The 20,295-nt window shown below is 43.9% G+C and overlaps 1 protein-coding gene across 3 annotated transcripts in view; it reads right to left on the reverse strand.

The window, feature by feature from the left end:
- Window positions 1-693: 693 nt before the first annotated feature.
- The window catches only part of SHROOM1 (shroom family member 1), a 76,898-nt gene continuing 57,296 nt past the window's right edge, over window positions 694-20,295 (reverse strand). For 2 of the 3 annotated variants that reach the window (XM_054037295.1, XM_054037294.1), the window contains 6 exons: window positions 18,892-18,962; window positions 14,012-14,680; window positions 8,895-9,512; window positions 8,251-8,404; window positions 6,714-6,986; window positions 694-4,745 (listed from right to left, as the gene is read on the reverse strand). In XM_054037295.1, coding sequence (XP_053893270.1) covers window positions 4,491-4,745; window positions 6,714-6,986; window positions 8,251-8,404; window positions 8,895-9,512; window positions 14,012-14,680; window positions 18,892-18,962 — 2,040 coding nt within the window. In that variant the 3' untranslated portion in view covers window positions 694-4,490. The remainder of the gene's footprint in view (window positions 4,746-6,713; window positions 6,987-8,250; window positions 8,405-8,894; window positions 9,513-14,011; window positions 14,681-18,891; window positions 18,963-20,295) is intronic. The other variant, XM_054037296.1, reaches the window with a different exon arrangement.

The following is a 20,295-nucleotide window of genomic DNA, read 5'->3' on the forward strand; positions in this document are numbered from 1 at the left end:
TGTTTATTTTGTGTACTTCCTTCATCCTAGACAGTGAAACTAGCCTAAAGAGTTAATTTCAGTCTCATGTTCTGATTCCAGGGCTATAGTACCTGAGTTGCAAACAGCGTAAGAGAAATGTTTCAATCCAAACCCAAAACTGATTTAGTTGGAATTTTAAAATATTTACAGTATTTGTATTAGTACTTAAATTTGTTTTTAACGAACCTAAATGTGTGGCTTGAATCACCTGACAGTGGGGAGATGGAGATTTTTAAGGTACCTTGAACTTCATGTTGTTGGTAAATTATACGCTCATTTTGAAATGCTGTTCAGGAGAGGTGATTTAACCTTGAAGGGTCTAGTTTTCCTCACATACTGGCCTCATCCTGGTGGAACTCCATTGACTTAAGTGGAGTTACCTCTGATTGTGTGAGAGGAGAATCAGGACCAAAATGCTTTTGAAAATAATCCGCATCTGATGTATTTTCTGCTATGTCTGTCACATTATCTATTGCACTGAAATACTCTTGTATGAAGACCTTCTGTCTGTCTAGAATCTGACATGAAGAGCAGCATCAGAGAGGAAGGCATTTTCTCATTGATGCCTATTTTTCCATTGTATAAAGATGTACATACAATAATATACAAGGATCTTTGTGAATGATGATGGGTGTTTGCTACTGACAGGTAATGAAATAATAATGAAGCAGATGGTTGGAAAGAAATGTGTTATTTCTCTGTCCATAGTTCTATATTTCAACATAACCAACATTCCAAAGCACTAACATGGCTTAATAAATGTTTAAATACATAGAAATATCATCTGCATTTAATTTACACTAACCCAGTTTTTGGGAAGGGGGAGGAAAGAAACATTTAAAAATGCCACAGTCAGTTTTGATAAATTGTGCTAAAATATTCAGTTGAAATGCATAACATCTCTTTAAAAAATTCATATGGAGTCTAAAACAAACTACTGACTTTTCAAATTCTGCTCATACCAGTATTGAGTTCACTAAAATTAGTCCCATCACTAAGGCAGACACAGTTTGGACTGGACATAAGACCAGAATAGTATTTTGGGGGCAGATTGTACTACTTGCCATGTCAACAGCTTTCACAATTTTATCACAAGTCTCATGCTACTTGGTGGTTTTCTTCAAGCCCCAGCTCTTGGAATCCTGTGAATATGTGAGAATCTGCTTTCATTTAAAAAAAAAAAAAAAAAAAAAGGTCTGGGGGTGGGATTACAAAGAAAAATGATTGCAGATGAAAGTTTGAAAATGTGGCTTGAGTGTATCCTAATACTAAAGTATGCAAATTAAAAAAAACCCACAAAATTATTACCAATTAGAACATGATTTTAAGCCAGTTTCATGACTGGGGAGAGCCTGATGCATTATTTTTGAATGCTTGGCATTGGCAATATTGCACTTGGCTCCTCATGCAAAGGAGGCCCTCATGTGGACGGGGCTTTGTGGATTGCTAGGATGGGCTCCATTCCCAATTCTGCAAGAGATCCATTGCAAAGTCCATAAAGCCTGAAGCTTTCACAGTTTTCTGCTAAGCCCCTTCTCTGCTGTGGAACACTCCTTTAGAAGATCGCAGGGGAAGAGCTCCAGGAAGATGGCCAGTAGTAACCTTTTGTACAGATGGCCCTGGCCTCCAGTGGATTCCCATCGCTCCATGTAGGTCATCTGGAGCTGAGCCACTGACTGTTCTGTGGGGGAGGCTCAAAATCCGCCCCAGCTCCCATGTTGGAAGTATGAGTAAAACTCCTCAGGGGTCCTCACTGACCTTTCCTTACCCCCGTCCCTGGTTGTGGGTGTTTCTGTAAGATGGGGACATCGAGCTCTCTTGACTGTTAAATAAATATTTCTGTTATAAACTTTAAGTTATTTGGTTTCAACTCACTGCTGTCTGCTTCCTAAGCCAAGCAGTTCTGTGCCTTATACCAAATACATGTAAAAGACAGGCAGCACACAGTACGTGAATCACAGACTTTCAAGAATTGAAGGCAAGGCTTATAGCAGCAAAGGCTCTTTGTAGCATCACTGACAGGGTATTTTTCGCTCTGTGTTGTGAAACCTGCATGCGAGCTGAGCTTTAGAAGCAATTCCCTCTGAGAAAACGTGAGCGTCAAAGCTCTACAGCCAAAGACCGGTGCCTCTTTGAGCACAATTTCACTGGTGTCTGGGCTGTATCGAACCATGGTTCCGTTTATTGTACAGCTGCATAGTAAGTAACCAGACATCCTCCACATTCAGCAAGTCATGTGACAAGGCAAGAACTGAAAAATAATGAGAACATGTCTTTTTAATTACTCATCTCACCTCCGAGTCTGGAGGACTTTTGTTCAAGATGAGCCAAGAGGAATAGAGTTTTTTTACTGATATCAATTATACAAAATAAAGATTAACCTTTTCCATACTGCTAACAAAGGCATGGGGGGGGGACGTGGACGTGGACAGGAGGAATCACCTTGTTTGCAGGGCTATCCCACATAATTTGTGCTTAGTATGCCCTTACTGAAGTGCCAACATAGAAGAATGCCACCACACTGCATCTGATCCCAGAAAAGCAGATAAAGCTGGAGCAAATCAGGAAAGGGGGATGGGTGGGAGGGTCTTTGGGGCAGTGTAATATGGAGATCAGAAATCAGACCATCCAGGAGTGGGAACTTGCTACAGGGGGTATCTTGTTCTCATGCTTTAGTAACCTCCGCTGGCAGATATGAGAGTTGGCCAGTCCCAGAGAGCCACCTCCACGTGTGACTGAGTGAAGTATTTAATGGTAGAGAGCAGTATGTATAAGTGGAGAGGGAAACCTCAAAGCTCTGAAGGAAAAAAACCCACAATATTTGGTAGGGGGGGAAAAGGATGATAATTAATAGTGAGTTTTATTTGCAACATGGTTCTATGAACACTGGCTGTTGCGCGTCTGAAAGTTCCATGAGCATCAACCATGAAAACTTTCTATGCCACATCAGACCGAAGGAGCTTTCCTTTCTGATGCAGGGGATAAAACTGTCTCCTTTTCTCAGTATAACAAATGTTGGTGACTTCTGTCACTTGTGAAAATATCAAGACCTGCCTTCTCCTCTTGCCCAGATCTGGAAGAAGCTCCAGTTAGATTCTCATTTGATGTTCAGGGAACCTACAGCTGATACACCTAGTGGTAAAGGAGTATTAAATGAAACAATTTCAATACAGTAATATCACTTGAAAGACCTTCAATACACATTATTTTAAAAGGACATTGTCAACAGGGCCGGCTCCAGGCACGAGCCTAGCAAGCAGGTGCGTGGGGCAGCCAATGAAGAGGGGGACGGCATGTCCGGCTGTTTGGCGGTGGGGCCGTCACTCCCTCTCAGAGCGAAGGACCTGCTGCCGAATTGCCATCGTAGAATGAATGGCAGCGGTAGAGCTGCCGGCGGTTGCGATCACGGCTTTTTTTTTTTTTTCTGCTTGGGGCGGCAAAAATGCTAGAGCCGGCCCTGATTGTCAAGGAATTTTCCCATCTTTTAAAGTCTTTTTTTTTTTTTTTTTTTAAACTCATGGTTTACAAAAACTCTTCAAAATTCAACCACTTTGTATCACAGCACAGTGTTTTTTCATGGCAGGGTCCATAATAATGCTGGGTGACTGGCACTAAGTGAAGAAAAACAAACAAGCCGTGTAGCAATAATTTGAAAAATAGTCCCCTAGAAAGCATTGCGTGGACTTTGCAGATAGCTAGGATAGATGCAATTTTGGGATTTACCATCTTTGAGAGCATCCCTTTATGTCAACTTCACCACTAAATACTTCTCTGTGGCCTGCGGGAACCCATGCCCACAGCTCTTCCTGCGGCCCTCATGAGTTTTCTGTTGAACATCTCACCCAGATTCAGATGGAATAGCAATTGAATTCTACAGCTGCAGAGTCACAAAAGGCCATGGGAATTATTGCTGATGAAAAGAGCTCAGTGTTATTCCCGTGACAATATTACATGTCACTCCTAGGTATTAACTGGGGACAGCTATCATTACACTGTCAGAGGAGTTTCACTAAGTGGCCCATGGCATTGTGCTTTGGAGTTGTTTATCTTCTGTTTAATTCACAATTCAAACACCCACATCATTTCTTATTTTGAATATTCAACCCACCCACAAAGAGAAAATATTTTTATGATTCTTTTATTGAGATGATGTCAGTCTGGAAACAGACGGGCAGATGACAGGGAGAAGGGAAAATGTCAAATTAATAAGGGTGACACGTCTCATCAGTCATTTTCAAGATGCAATCTGCTACATGCTGTAAGATTTTGTCATTCAGATCATCCAAAGAGAAAAACCCTTCCAACATGTCCCTAGACCATCTAAGCACTTATCAACACTGTGACACTAATAGGAATTCATCAAACTGATCCATGTTCATGTCTTAGCAGCAATGCAGTGAATATGTGCGGAGTTCCAACACAATGCCCAGTTCCTCCATTCCTGAAAGCGGGTGGCCCGTTGCTGTGCATCAGAGCAGGATGCTCTTCTCTAGGCTCTCCAGCTGCTCCTCGAGAAATTTAATCTGCTCCTCAAGGTCTTTCTGTTCAATCAGTAAAGAGGTCTTCACTTGAACAAAGTGTTTGTAGTCCTGGAGTTGCTTGTCAGTCAGGTATTTGGAAAGGATACCAGAAACCACTCTTTCCCTGCGATCCAGGTTTTCTTTCAGATCTTTTGCATCTTCCCGCTGTCTAGACAGGAGGTTGTGCCGCTCATTTAATGATTGCTAGTAGGGAAAAAGCAAAAGCAGCATACACCATGAAAACCAATAATTTCTGACAGACTCTAGATCTTCATTCAGGAGCCACAGTGTATTAAACTTAATTACTTCCCCTTGTGGCTTTAGATTCTGGATGGCTTCTCCTAGACTGAAGTACTTTCCCTTGTGGCTTGCAAGGTAAAGGTGGCTGGCAATTCCCATCAACATTCACTTCTTTCATGTTGTCCACAGGAAGCAAGTCAAAGGTAGTAATAATTATATATTTAAAATCCTAATCATCTCAGTATGTCCTGTCTACCCTGCATCTGTCTTGTGTAGATTGCAAAACCTTTAGGGCATAAAGTGTTTTTATTCGTGGCCTGAACAGAGCCAAATATAGTGTCAGTGCATAACAAATTAGTATTACTAATAATACATTAGTAATATAAAAGAATAAACTATAACTATTAGAGAGGAACTTGCTAAACAAAAGTAGTTACTAAGCGAGGGTGGCTTTTAAAACAGTTTATAGTAATTTGCTTAAGCCTGGCCTACATTAGGGAATTTTAACATTTCCCATCACTGCTAACCCTAGTTCAGCTGGACTGGTTTTAGTAAGGTTAGCAACGTGGGAAGTTCTCAATTTTCAGCACCATATCAATTAAACTTGCTCAGAACAAGTCTAATCAACTCCATGCTACACAGGGCTGTTTGAGCCTGAGAGGTGAGGCTCCCAATGTTGCTAAAGCTTGTGCAGCTGAATGATTGGAGATTTTTGTCAAAATTCCATAATATAGACAAGGCTTTAGAGCACTTTATCCAAAGTCCTGAGTAAAGTACCCTAACTAATGTGAAGAGCTCTCAGTCTAGCTGGTTTAGGGGAACTACCCCACTAGAAATTAACTGTTCGCTGGGAACATCTACAACCAGTTCAGCTAACAGCTTAAATGTGCTTTGGCTGAAGAGTAGAGGCCAGGCGTCGCCTTGTTTTAAACCGTGTTAGCCAAAACCAGTTTAAAATATTGTCTAAAACCACTTTTGCTACCATGAGCTCAACTCCAGGGCAGACTGCTCCTGAATCTCCAGGAGGCATCACAGGGTAAGATTCTGGTGGTGAGTTTCTGAATTTGGATTGATTATATGCATTTGATAACGTAAAGGAAAACGATCCACAAGAATACAAAGCTCTGCAGAAAAGGAGCAGCGCTGCTCATGGGGTTAAGATCACAGAGGAACTCTGTCCTCAACTTGTTCCTCATTTGGGAATCAGCAATGTGGGTGGTATTGTGGAAAGGGGCATGTCTTATATAACAAGGACAGCAGAAAAAAGAATCATTCTTAGGACATAATGGCTTTGTCTGCGCTATGAAAAAAAGCAGTGTTCCTAACTCGAGTTAGCTAACTTAAGTTAAATTCCTATTGAAGACAAGGCAATTTGTGGCGTTCACATGAGTTAGAAGGTTGAGTTAAAGACTTTGGGGGATTTCACCTCCAGTTAGGAACACACTTTTCCCCCCCAGTGAAGACAAGGCCATTGTGTTAAATAGGCTTTCCAAACTCAGAAGAAATGATCCTCAGTAGAAAATATCTGGAATACAGGTTTTTGTTCTACACCAACAGGAGACGTTTTAGTGGCTTCCCAGATCATCAGTCCCATATACTGACAGTTTCAAAAGCCACAACTACAGTTCAGCATCTACACAGTGCTTACCTGTTCCTATTACCACCTTGCACTCCTGCTGAAGGCAGAAGCCTAATTTTTCATCCACTGAGCAATTATCGTTCGTGTGAGGCTCACTCTTTTTCTGCTATGGAAATACACCACGCTAATTATTAACTACTACTGGCAAAGCCAGCCAGGGTTCAGATCTGGGTCTAATTTTATGCAGAACTCTACAGTTCTGAGACAGAGAAATGGGTCCAGTGAAGGCCTATCTTGAAAGAGAAGTGTGAAAGAAATAAAGCAGCTAAATCTCCAAGCCTCTTGTGACTCACCTTCTCCTCAGCATCTGTATTCTCGTTGATTTTCCTCATGGCATTTTGGACGCGAGCGAGGCGGCTGGACAAACAGAGCAGCAGGCTCACTACCTTTTCCAGATCACCAATGAACATCAGGTAGCGCTCATATTCATTGGGCTTGCAGACATCTTGTACCATTGCCTCTAGCTCTTTGCCACGCAGAGCATACTCCTTGGTTTCGGATAGGACAAGTTCCCTTTCTTCCCAGAGGGTGTGCAGTTTTGATTGGATGCTAGAAATAAGTTCCTTCTGCAGGGGAAATAAAAAATATTGGAAACTTTGTTACTAACTCCCAGAATCCAAACTGCTTACAGACACTGTTTTTTTCCACAGATTGCCTCCTCCAGATTTTAAACTTTTTTTTAATACTTTCAAGCCTATACAAAAGACAGTTACAAACAAGTTCCAATGACGTTATAAACTATATTATTATTATTTTCACCCCCAAGAGTCAATGTCTGGTAGTTGCCTCAGTAAAGTCAAAGAGTTTGCATAACATACCTGGCAAGGGTAATTAACACACAAAAAAAAGGAAGGGGGAGGAGGAGGAGGAGAACGGTTATAGTATTAAGATCATGTGGTTACTCAGTAAGACACGGACAGTGTGATGGTTCCATTACAAGCTAATTCAACTCACTTCCTGTTGTCAACATAACAGAACTGAATTCTAGGGGGGGGGATTTGAATGAGGCAAGGGAGGTAGGTTGGTGAACAGATTTGGGGAGGGTGTTCCATGCATAGTGGGCAGCATGAAAGAAGGCTCAGAGATGAGAGTGGGAGAAGGATCACACCACTTTTCACTGAAATGCAGCCAACTCTGACATAGAAGGGAGCAGCCGCTAAACAGTGCAGAGGGAAGAATACCACCACATCCACTGTAGGAAGAATTTTAAGTAGGCAGATTATAATTAATTTGGCCACGTTTCTACAACTAACAAGCTTAATTCTTTTGAAGAGTGATGTGGGTTATTTTTAAAGAAGCACAGTATTTCTACTTCAGGAATTATAGTCTAAGCTTATCTCTTTCTCACTACACATGTGAAAGCCAATAGGCCGATGCTATCAACAGAACCTGCTGCCAGTTCTCTGAATGTAAAGATCATCTTTCACTTAGACTGCCAGATGTCATCAATTTAGGGTTCAGATCTGGTCTCAAATACTGTACAATTGTGAATCAGCTAGTGCACAGAAGCTAGTTTTGCAAGGAAGCGTTCAGCTCAGAATCTATCCCTGATCACTCCCACAGTGGATGTCTTTGGCAGATGAATAAAACAGGACAGAATTTAGACAACACCAGTTACAATCAACATACCAAATTCATCATGACTTTAAATGGAGTTATAATAAAGATGAATTTGGTCCAGAAAGTCTCAACGCACTTTGAAGTAATGATATTGTGTGAAAGTATGTTGATAAAAGTGCTTTCCTCTAACACTACACATACCAAATTTATGATAATATCTCAGTTACTGTAAAGAAACCCACACAATCCTTTTCACATTCATATACCTACTTTCTTGGAAGTGATGTCATCAAGGTCACTTGAGCCATCTCCATTCTTAATCAGGATTTGGTTCATGTTAGAATTGGGATCTTCTGTACTGTGACCTGCACTGCGTTCAGCTTCAGAACATGGTTCTGTTGGACCGTCAATACTTTTCCTGCTACTGAAGCAGAAAATAAATATGTTAACAAATGTTTAGAGCCTAGTTCATGAACAATGTGGTTCCTATTCACATGTTTCTAGACTAGCCAGAATCATTTTTCCCCCCAAGCAGGGATGTGTCTAACCTTTGAAAATATCTGGAGCATAAGATTTCTGACAGCCAAGAATGATCATGTTCTCTTCTAATAACTCCAGAACTACTTTGGGATCTCTCATGAAAACATTTCCAGTCTGGCACATTGCATGTGATACACAAAAGAAATCCAACCAAGGCACTATCATAGCTATTCAGGGCCCTATTTCCCAGTCAGAATCCTACCTCTCTTTCTTACTATTTCCTTAGACATTCCTTGGTGTGCCAACCAGAAGATGGGCCACAGAATTTGTTGCTGATTTAAAAAACAGGATCCCCAGGTATTCTTAGCTCCAGTGAATGCATGAGACAAATAGACATTGAGACAGGAAGGAATATGTAATCTCAAACTACTTACTCATTTTCTAGAACAGGCTGCACCTCTTCTCTCATCCTAGCTCCCTTATTCCTGTGTGATCTGTCAGACACTGAAATGTTAACAGGAAAAAGGCCCTCCAGGAGGTCTAGTGCAGTTTTTCTAGTAGGACAAGGGATGAGGATATCAGCCAGAGAATTGTCTTTGGCAATGATTTCCATAGCAAGTTCTTCATATCTCTGGTCTTCAGGGGATTTCAGTCTCCTTTTAGGAAAATCTGTCTCCTTTTCTGGCAGGACACGATTCTGGCTGTTGTATGCTGCTTTTTCATTTAAGGCTGAACTACTGATTTTATCTCCTTGCTCGGACTGAGCTGATGATGCCATGTGGCAATTTATTTTTTCCTGGGAAAGTGCAATATCATTTGCCTCTAATTGAAGACGGGGGGTTCCCTTTGAAGCATTTCCAGCCAGACATTTTACTCTGCATTCTTTTTCCACCTGAGTCTCTTCATTGCCTCCTCTTCTGGGGAACAGAATAGGGATTTCAGGAGTTAGTTCCTTGACATCTGGACAACATGAATTCACAACTCCACTACTGTCTTTATTCTCCTCATTCCTACTCCCAAGACTGGATTCGTCTTTCTCAGGAATCTGGAGTCTACAGGAAAGAAGAAAGAAGTTGCATTCACTGTGGACATTCACTGCTCCACCAGAAGTTCTGGCAGATCAAGACATTGATATTTTCATGGCTGCCTTTTTCAAAGTCTCAGAGCTTCTGAATCTGTGAAAAGTGTTCACTTTGCTTGTGGGCTGGAGGGCCGGGCCAATGCTATATATGTGTTAAATGTGCAACTGCACAGGCCCTCACATTTCTGGGGTCCTCACTTAATCGGCAGTCTCCCATTTCCAGCTCCATCCCTTTGAATTACGCCTACTTTGAAAACATTTAAAAACCCCATTGTACATTGACACCTTGAGATGAATGCATAATACACAAGGAAGCAGAGCCATTGTCGCACTGCTTGCTATCCTATTGTGCCAGACGCCACAGGAAGACCGACAAAATACCAGGAACGTGGTTGAACTAGGGCACAACTTTATTGAGTAACATCTGGGAACCATCTGCAATAACTTGTCCAGTGCAGGTCATTTTTTCTTTGTACCACCTGGTGGAGGGCTGCTGTCAGCCCCCACAACTCCTTTAACTTTGTCCCAGCACTATTACTGGGACTCCATTGCCCTCCCCTAATATGAGGGTTAAGGAGGTGGAGAAGAAGGGGTGGTCTCCTCTCTGTACCACACATCCAACCCCATTCCCCACCTTCCTTAGGAGCTCAACGAGGGTGTACATTCCCACCGAATACATTGATGATGCATTTAGCTGAGTATGGTTTTTCCATCCGCGCCCTTTTGTTGCTTTGTTCTCACTGAATGTCATCAGCTAGAAATTTGGTCCATTCATAATAGTTTCACAGGCGCATGTAAAATACCCCCAATTTTACTAATGTCTTTGTGAAATCTGAAAGCTTTGTAAAACTTGATATTTAAATATCTGAAAGCGGCAGTTCAGCTGAGTGCCCAACCCCACAGGGTTGGAACTAAATTCCTGCCGACCTCTTAGGCTCTGTAATGTTGTTGCTTTGCTCAGCTCCTAAACGCCACAGGCAACTGACTGGCAATGGAGATCTGCTCCTGTAATTGAGGAACTGAACTTATCCAGAGATTTGATTCACCAGAGTTCAGAAAATCAGGATTAGATTTTGCCCTCTGTAGTGAAGGGAACCTCTCCCCAGCCCCCAAGTATTTTCTCCAAAACAGTTTTTGTGACCCAGCTACAATATTGTGAATGGAAGAAACTTCACTGTGTACCTTCTGTTTATTTCTACAGCAAGTGCCCTCTAACTCAGGAAACTGGTTTCAGAGGGGTAGCCGTGTTAGTCTGTATCAGCAAAAACAACAAGGAGTCCTCGTGGCACCTTAAAGACTAACAGATTTATTTGGGCATAATCAGCGGTGAAAGTAAGCCGGTCCAGTCTGGTATGGTGTACCAACAAGAGCCAGTATGCTGTGCCAGACTGGACCGGCTTCCGTGGCGGTGATTTAAAGGGCCCAGGGCTCCAGCCACTGCAGGGAGCTCTGGGCCCTTTAAAGCGCTGCCTGAGCTCCGGCAGTGATTTAAAGGGCCCGCAGTTCTGCGGTGGCCGGAGCCCTGGGCCCTTTAATTTGCCCCTGAGCCCCTGGGCTCCCAGCTGCCTCTGCAGCTGGTAGCTCTGGAGTGATTTAAAGGCCCTGGGGCTCCCAGCCACAGCCGGAGCCCCAGGGCCTTTAAATCTTGAAAGGACCCGCCTCTTCTGGTTGAGGCCACTCCCCCACTCAGGACTCCGGCGTACTGGTACGTCCTTTAAGTTACTTTCACCCCTGGGCATAACCCAGGAAGTATCACCTGAGTTTAGGTAGCCACTCCCTCAATCTGTTCTTCACAAACGACACTCATTTTCTAATTCTAATTCTTTATTAAAAGAGAGGCATAACAGCTGACCGTTTAATATTTTTCTCTTTTTAAATGGGCTGAATACAGATATGGAAGCAGAAGGCAATAGGCAAAGGGGAAATTGTTCAGTGTAGCTGAGCATGCTGGCCCTTTAAACCTGAAAGAGGCAAGAAAACCCTGTTCCAGAAACAATGAAACAAAGACTCAGGAAATGGTCAAAGCAGTAATGGGGAATTAATAGTTGGATGGGAGGAAAAACCTAGGACACTGTCCCTTTAAGGCCCTGGGACCAGGAGCCCTGTGGTGTAGGTGGGGCAGGGCTCCCCTCTCTCCCAGCCAACTAGGAGGAGCTCTCTGAAAGCAGGCAGTATATATGCTGCCTTCTCCCTCAGAACAGGGGAGATGCTGACAGAAGAAGGAATCCAGGGCCAGAAGGCTGTGCTCCTGCTGAGAAGGGCCAAGAATGAGGACTTCATGAGGGGCAGAGTGGGATATAATAGGAAAAGAGCTCTGTGTGGTAGAAGGGGCAGAGCGGAGTATAAATGTTTGGGTTGGGGAGATGGGCTTTATTTTGAGGATTATTTTGAACTCTATTATATACTAAACCTCAGCCTGGGGGGGAGGAGGGTGTTAGCCACAAAAAAGACTGTGTGGGAGTCTTAAGGGGACTGAAGAGGGAAACCAGAGGTAAGCTGCAGTGGAGCCTCTGCTGGCCACGAGGAGGCGATCAGGAGGCAACAACCCTGGTATATTCAGCTATTGAGGTTTTGTGGGTTGCTGCTGCTTTTTGCGGGGGAGAGGTTGGGGGGCGGGGTAACACTTGTTTTAGAGATAAAAGTGAAACATTTATTTAATCCATTCAGTCAGTAGTCTCAGGAGTCAAGGCTTCTCCTTTTGTGCTGGTTTCCTCCTAAAGTTTTGGGCTTCTGCTGCAGCACTTCAAACAGAAGCTTTGATGGCAGAGGCTACTGACTATAGGGAATAAATCCTTTTAGTCATACTGCATTTGCTATATAGAATAACCACAGCCATCTTTTTAAAGTACCCTTTAAATCCAGATTTTGTAACAACTTAAGTGCAAGGATGAACGCACAAAACTGGTGTAGTTTATGCAGCCAGTTTGCTTGTGCAATTATGGTGTTTGTTTTGTGTATGCATGTTATTGCACATCCAAGTGATCATGATATTTGCACATGCAATTACCAAATTCATGGTTGCATTATTGCACAAATTAGTAAGTGTGTAAATGGCCAAACTATCTGGATTTCTGGCCATTCAAATTTCTTAATGAGATTATTATATACAGTGGCTTTTTCACAATGACTATTTTTTCCTCTATCTAAAAATCTGTGATAACTGAATGGAGTCTTATGAAGAGAGAGCATGGAGGATAGGGTTACCATCCATCCAGGTTTCCCCGGACACGTCCAGCTTTTTCAGCGTTAAATGGCCGTCCGGGGGGGGATTTCTAATCAAGTAGAAATGTCCAGGATTTCCCCCTTCCCCTCATGCGGAGTGCGGCGTGGCTGATTGGACGCCTGGCCTGATTGAAAGCCGCTCGCAGCCACTAGGGCCTCTAGCAGCCAGAGTCCCTCCCCCTCCCCCGCTCCCTCCTCCCCCACAGAGCAGCGCGGCTGTGTTTGATTCCACGTGGAGCCTGCATTTCTCCCTCTGCCGGGGGAGCAGGGCAGGCGGTGGGGGGGGTGTGTGTAGAGGCAGGGCAGGCAGGGGGCGCAGAGGCTGCAGGGCGAGTGGGGAGCAGGGGGCACAAAGGCTGCAGGGGCAGGGGGGGCGCAAAGGCTGCAGGGCGAGTGGGGAGCAGGGGGCACAGAGGCTGCAGGGGCGGGGGGGTGCAGAGGCTGCAGGGCGAGTGGGGAGCAGGGGGCGCAGAGGCTTCAGGGGCGGGGCAGGCAGGGGGCGCAGAGGCTGCAGGGGCAGGGCAGGCAGGGGGCACAGAGGCTGCAGGGGCGGGGGGGTGCAGAGGCTGCAGGGGCAGGGCAGGCAGGGGGTGCAGAGGCTGCAGGGCGAGGAGGAGCAGGGCAGGCAGGGGGCGCAGAGGCTGCAGGGGCGGGGGGGGCGCAGAGGCTGCAGGGGCAGGGCAGGCAGGGGGCGCAGAGGCTGCAGGGCGAGTGGGGAGCAGGGGGCACAGAGGCTGCAGGGGCGGGGGGCGCAGAGGCTGCAGAGCGAGTGGGGAGCAGGGGGCACAGAGGCTGCAGGGGTGGGGGGGTGCAGAGGCTGCAGGGTGAGGAGGAGCAGGGCAGGCAAGGGCATAGGGGCTGCGGGGCGAGTGGGGAGCAGGGAAGCACTTAGCAACCCCCAACCAAGATCAGAGCGGGAGGGAGGAGGGGGAATGTGGGGTGCTCAGAGGAGGGGGCAGAGTTGGGGCAGGGACTTTGGGGAAGGGGTTGGAATGGGGGCAGAGATGGGGTAGGGTTGGGGCGGGGAAGGGGCGGTGTTGGGGCGTGGGCGTGACCGGGGCCCCGTGGAGTGTCCTCTTTTTTAAATGTTTGAATATGGTAACCCTAATGGAGGAAGACTGTAGAGATAGGACAGGAGGCAATATCTCTATGCCTTTCTGCTTGGTATGGTTTTGTACCTGTGATTATTTTGAAGATCACATGTCAAATTATGCACACAAAGCAATAATTCAGGAATAGAAAGGTTACCTGGCTTTTTGTTCTGCTTTACTTTGCTTTCCCTCCAAGGCAACTGTCAGGAGAGATTCTGGCATGTCTGTCCTTGAAACTAAAGTATCAATTTGTCCATAGAGACAAGAAGGCTTTGACGTTATTTCTAAGCCATTAGTGACGGAGTCATTGAAGAAAACATTGTCTTCTTCCACAGAAGACAGGGGCAGTGGAGAGTGAAGAGGAGACTCTGAATGTAGTAGTGGAGATTGCAATGTGCCCAGGGAGGATACACACCATGGGGGTAGATTTTCAGTACTTAAGGAAATGCCATAGGGCTTTGTTGTGCTAGGAAGCCTTTCAAGTTTTTGGACTATTGTATCTGATCTCTTGAGCCCCACAATGTCTTCAGTATTTGTTTGTATGGGCAGATTTCCTGATACAGACTTGGTGCTGTGCAGATCACTTTGATGGTTTGCAGCTGAGCTGTTTTTACCACGTTCAAGTCCAGGCACTGGCAAGATGTACAGGCTTTTCATGTGATGAAGCTGATCTGTGCTTTGGCTCAACAATGAAAGTCTTACAGTTTCTGAAATTCCAATTTCTTCCATAGACTTTCCTCTTCCTCTGGCTGTGCAGACTCGCTGCTTTTCATCTCTCACACAGTCTTTTTCCTCTGCCAACTCGACTTCATTCTTTGCTAGAAAGCTAAAGTTTCAAATCATATTTCACATTAGCTAATTACTAACACCACCATTTGGAGGCATTTTATTTATTATATGGAAGTATTTAGTGCAGGTAAAATATAAACCTCACATGACCTAAAGCCAGTACTTGTAGTCTAGGCCCACCAATGATACTCAACTGCTGGAAAAATCATTTTGTCAATCAGGGTTGAAGAGTGTGCCACAAAATAGTGACAGCCTGACGTTGTATTGTCAAGTTTGAGTCATGGCATTGTATCAGTGTGATGCTGTTGTATTATGACTCAGCATGATCTCATATTGAGACAGCATCATGACAGGATGGCACAATTACTTCATCCCTTTTGTCCACAATCTTAAGGGTGTGTTTACACGGAGACGTAGCACACAGCAAGTTGGGGTGTAAATTTACAGCTATGTGGACCCTGCTGGCACACACTGAAAATTCCACCATGCACTTTGATGTAGCAGACTAGTGCACTGTATTTTCACAGCCGGGGTTGCTGTGCACTAAGTCTCTGTGGAGACAAGCCCTAAGAAAAGCACTGTAGACATGTCAGAGACTTCTTGGGCCTGACCGACAAAATGCCAGAGTGAGACCTGGACTGCAGGGTAAATGCAGCAACTGTAGTTATTACGAGGAGAAAGTGGTAGGTAATGGGTAACAATAATGGGGAAGAAACAACTTCAAATGGGATTACAAAATAGAATGGTTACCAGAACCTGGGTAACTTCTGGATAAATGCCTTGAAGTTAGCCAGTTCCTGTCTGGGGGAACGAGATCCTTCTTGCCAGCAGGGTTGGTGTTGCATTAACACAATACACACATTGGGACAACTGGAATTCTCCAACCAATAGTAAAGGCACATGTGTGAGGCCTGCAAGATACTCTGCTCCCATCTTTTGGAGCGATTAATATCCAAACATAGTAAATCTGCACCATTTTCACCGAGAGGTTTGGATTTGCCACCAGAGTTCAGCAGAACACAGCTACTGTATTATGTTGCACAGTAGCAGAACTTGGTGGGTTGGGAGGTAGAGGGAGAGATTATTGTACAGTAGGCGGCTATGGCTTCCTCTATAAATGTAGTACAATGAAACCTGAACTTACAGTCACCTGCATTAATAGCCAGCAAAATTGGTCCCTACAGGATTTCCCTTCTCTCCCATATTCACTTGCCCTGTATTAAGGTCACCTGTGAAATGTTTCTGACCATACATGGACTCACCCACACTTCTAGTTGCATAAAAAATGACCTGCTAACGTGAAGCTGCTCCACCTGAATCAGGAATCTCAGACAGACCACTGAAGGCCTGCTGAGAAGGCTACCCTGTATCAAGCAGCCCCACTACTTAGAATGGCCAAAACAATGGGTGTCATTTTTTTTTGTTGTTGAAGCAGGAATTGATTGCTCCTCTCCCAATTCTTCTGGGCAAGCGAGACAGGGTTAAAATACTAGCAGCTTTTCTATGTAAATATTTATTTAAAATATATTTATAAACTCCATGCTTTAAGCATTCTGACAGGATCTCTATGTTGTTCTTCTGTGGACAGGTCTGGCCTACCCTTTAGGTGCTGTTTTTGGCAGAGATCAGATGGTGGAGCAATGCACTCAAGTGAGAAACGACAGAAGCTATGGTGGTTTGCAATATGGAGTCTTTTACTGTAAAGAGTTCCAGCCCTTTTCATACATATTTTATTGTACATTTTACACCTTGTTGTTGTTGTTGTTGTTTCACAAAGAGGCAAAAATGATTTTTAAAGCTACCTAAAAGGAAAGAAACTGATTTGGGGAATAAATAACCCTATTCTAAGTCTGTGGGATTGTAGGGTCACTGAGAAGAAACAGAGAAGTGCTGAGCCCCTGTGACTCCCACTAAAGCTCCACACCTCTCAGGAGCAGGCCCTGAAGTGATCTCTCTTCAGGTAAAAGCCTTTAGGTGGCAGATGCAGCTCTGTGGGGCAATGGCTGTATTATGCCTGGCTAACTGACATCATGTGAAGGTTGGAAGTGACTCAGCATTTCAGAGCAGGCTCCCAGGCAACACTGCCTTTTCTGCGCTGCTACAGCAGTCCCTGGTGGCAAAAGCACAGAGTTGCTGCCTTTAACCAACATTTCTAAAAAAGCAACCCCTGTCCCTCCCCTTTGGATCTTCGTCGCTTGGAAATAAGATATCATTATTTCAGCTGTCGCCACGTAGGCAGCACAAAGGCTAAATAAAAGAAGGGTAAATAGAAAGCAGAATAAAGACAGCTGTTCTGAAGTCTATTTCCCTACAGTCAGATGCATAATAAAGGGCTAAATCCTGTGGTCCTTACTTGGTTTTCACTCAGTTTTTACTCAGATAAAACTCCCCATAACGAGGTTAGGACAGATTGAAAGCTGGATTAGGACCTCGGGATTAGCCAACAACAACAATTTGGCATGTGCATAGCACTTTGCATCTCTAAAGTGCTGTACAGATATTAACTAACTGATCCCCACAGCACCTTTGTGATGCAGGGAGGCATGGTGTTCCCTCACAACCTCCACTAAAAAACCTCAGACTGAGGGGTCGTATAGAATGGAGGGAAGAGCACAGAGCTGGAGAATCAAACTCCAGATTTCTCTGCCACTGACTCCTTTTGAGGCATTGGCTAAGTCTAATCACCTCTGTGCTTTGGCTTCCCCACTTATAAAACAGAGAGAACATCACTTCTGTACCTCAGAGGTGTTGTGAGGAATAGCTAATGCACCTCTACCTCCATATAACGCTGTCCTCGGGAGCCAAAAAATCTTACCGCATTATAGGTGAAACCACGTTATATCGAACTTGCTTTGATCCACCGGAGTGCGCAGCCCCCCCCCCCCCCCCCCCCCGAGCACTGCTTTCCCGCATTATATCCGAATTTGTGTTATATCGGGTCACGTTATGTCGGGGCAGAGGTGTATAAGGGAAATGCTTTGAAAATAAGCAGTGCTTTTAATGTCTCCAGTCCTTTTGTCTCTGAACTAAGCATGATTTCCTCTGTGATCTTTATAAAAGATTAAAATCTCTAAATAGTATTTTGTACATTTTGGGCCCAAGAAATGCTGAGGGCCTACAACCCCACTGGCTTCAAATGGGAATTGCAGGTACTCCACACCTCTCAGGATCAGACTCTACATTTACAAGTTTTGAGGTAGATTTCCCCCCACTTTGGCAATTATTAAGGCCATGATGATGCTCTCCATTTCTTTTGGGAATATCCACCCTAATATGACAGCACTTCCTCGCTGAAAATGCAACACTGCATTTTATTTGTATTGGAGAGCCTCCTAGAGTTGATGTGTTAGGTTTCCGTTGAAGCGCTGTGAATTATATGGTACCAGTGTCAGTCTGAGGGGCTATGGAAGTTCATGGATTCATATATCAGACTACTTCACAGGTGACTTAATGAGAAGTCTCTCTACTTAGGCCCTGTCCACACTAGGACTGAAGCCATGCTAGAAACAGCAGTATCTAAACATGGCTGATGGGAGCAGGGTTTTACCAGCTCTTGTCTAACAGAGTGGCTGTTTACATTCAGGATTTTCACAAATTCTCCCACTGTTGCTTTAGCACTGGTGCATCTCTATGGCTGTAAATAGCAGGAGGAGCATCCTACCCTGCTCTGAGCTACCCTAGCATTCTCAACAGTTGTTAGCACTAGTAGAGATGCACTGGTTTTACAGCAATGGTGAGAGGTGTTCACAAAAAAACCCACCTCATTGTAGACAAGGGCCATATGACCAGGTTTTTTTTTAAATTCTATTTTATGCCTGAGAACTAAACTAGAATTCCGTAACAAAGTCATAAGAGAGACAACAGATTAAACATGTTTGTTAGTAGCCACATGGCTACCTCGGTGGGGATTAGGCTAAAGCATGGTTTAATAACACCTTTCTGATCCTTGTGCATGCTTGTCAGGGAAACAGTTCTTGAACCCTGCTAGCAACAACTGTGTTTAAACACTGTTGTTGCTAGCGAGCACATGTTTGTGTCCAACATTGGCAGGACCCGTACTTCCAAAAAAATTGGGAAACAACAGATTTCAGTTAGGAATCAACCACACTGTAGGGCATAAAAATTAACATCACATTGAATTTACTGTATTGCAAAGAAACATAGTGAATGTAGTTGCCCACTAGTGTTTGAAAACATTTCTAAAGCAATGTTTATCTGGGGAGGGTGGAGTAGTTCTCACAGCCTTACCTGGGGATGATTGGATAGTTTTCACAACCTTGAATTGATGATGCTGGGAAAGTTGTACATCTAGGAAGGTCCTGAAAATGCAGAAGACTTAACTTGAGCAGCATTGTCAAATTTTTATTGTTTTTGTGTACTCAGCACCTCCCCACGCCTACTAAGGTGGAAACTCAACAATAGCTCAGGTAGCAGTTTACTAAGCATTTTAAGTGTTTGTTTCCTTTCAGTTATGTAATTCCCATCATTCTCTCCCAAGTTAGCATCAGTTTTTTCCCCTTAGAAAAATATGTTTGTTAAGGCTTCTAGATTTACAGACAAAATTGGGATTTTATCAGCACTTCTCCATGACAGGAGAAGTATCAAGGAAGGTACATTTTACATGCCTAAGTATGTGTGAACATTTTACACAGTGTTCAACCCTGCCCCACAATCTAATGAAGCCTAGACAGTCAATAATGTGTTTCATGGTTGTTGAATCATAGAATCTTTTGGATTGGAAGGGACTTCTAGTGAGTTGTCCAACTCATCCCAATGTATAATAGTGGTTATTACTGGCACTTGGATACTACAATGAGTGGTATCCTACAGACAGATACATCATAATAAAATTTATTCTATTCTCCCTAAACTATCCAAAATAGATGGGTTTTTCCAGGCTAGGAGGCAGTCAATTAGGAACATACTAGACTAATTATCTATAGGTTCTTCTCAACTGTGTATCGATCCCCTCTGCTTATCAGAGAATCTAGTCTATCCTCCAACCCAGAAGTAACCCAGACATTCCTGGCCTTCACAGGTATTGTTCTGGGTTACTCTTCACAAGGCTAAGCTCTAACATGCTCACGGTTTGGAAAATTCAAAGCTACAGCCATGGGAACATGAGGTTGAATGATCAAATAGATTGCCTATCAGCATGGCAGGTGAATATTAGCAATACAGGAGCAAAATATTGACTCTACCTTTGCTTGTCTACAGTTCTGAAAATAGGCATCTTTGGTGAGAGTTTCTTATCTCAGTGGCAGTTCCATTAGCTAGAAGACGCTAATGGGGGAAAAGACTCTCTTCTCTTTCCCCTTTGCCTCTGTTTATTTTCCTTATCTTTCTTTTACAGAAATATTGACATACATTGTCCTCCAAATTCTGGCACTGAAAGGTGCATATTTCTGCCCTGACACTGGGTCAATGTTCACTGAGCATGTAGGAAATAAAGCAAACGGCCAATTTTACCTGTTCCAGCAGGCTTCTAAAGTGTTAGAGTTTGCCAGAAGCCACATCATCGTATTACTTAAATTCAAGGCTGTTGTGTCAAGAGCAAGGGCAAAAGGAATCATTCATAAAGACTCAGCATTGTAGTCTTTTATGGTGTGTGGTGAGCTGACTGTTGGTAGCCAAGCAGTTTTGTTCTATATA

This window comes from Malaclemys terrapin, chromosome 8 (assembly GCF_027887155.1).
Source record: "Malaclemys terrapin pileata isolate rMalTer1 chromosome 8, rMalTer1.hap1, whole genome shotgun sequence".
Classification (NCBI taxonomy): domain Eukaryota; kingdom Metazoa; phylum Chordata; order Testudines; family Emydidae; genus Malaclemys; species Malaclemys terrapin.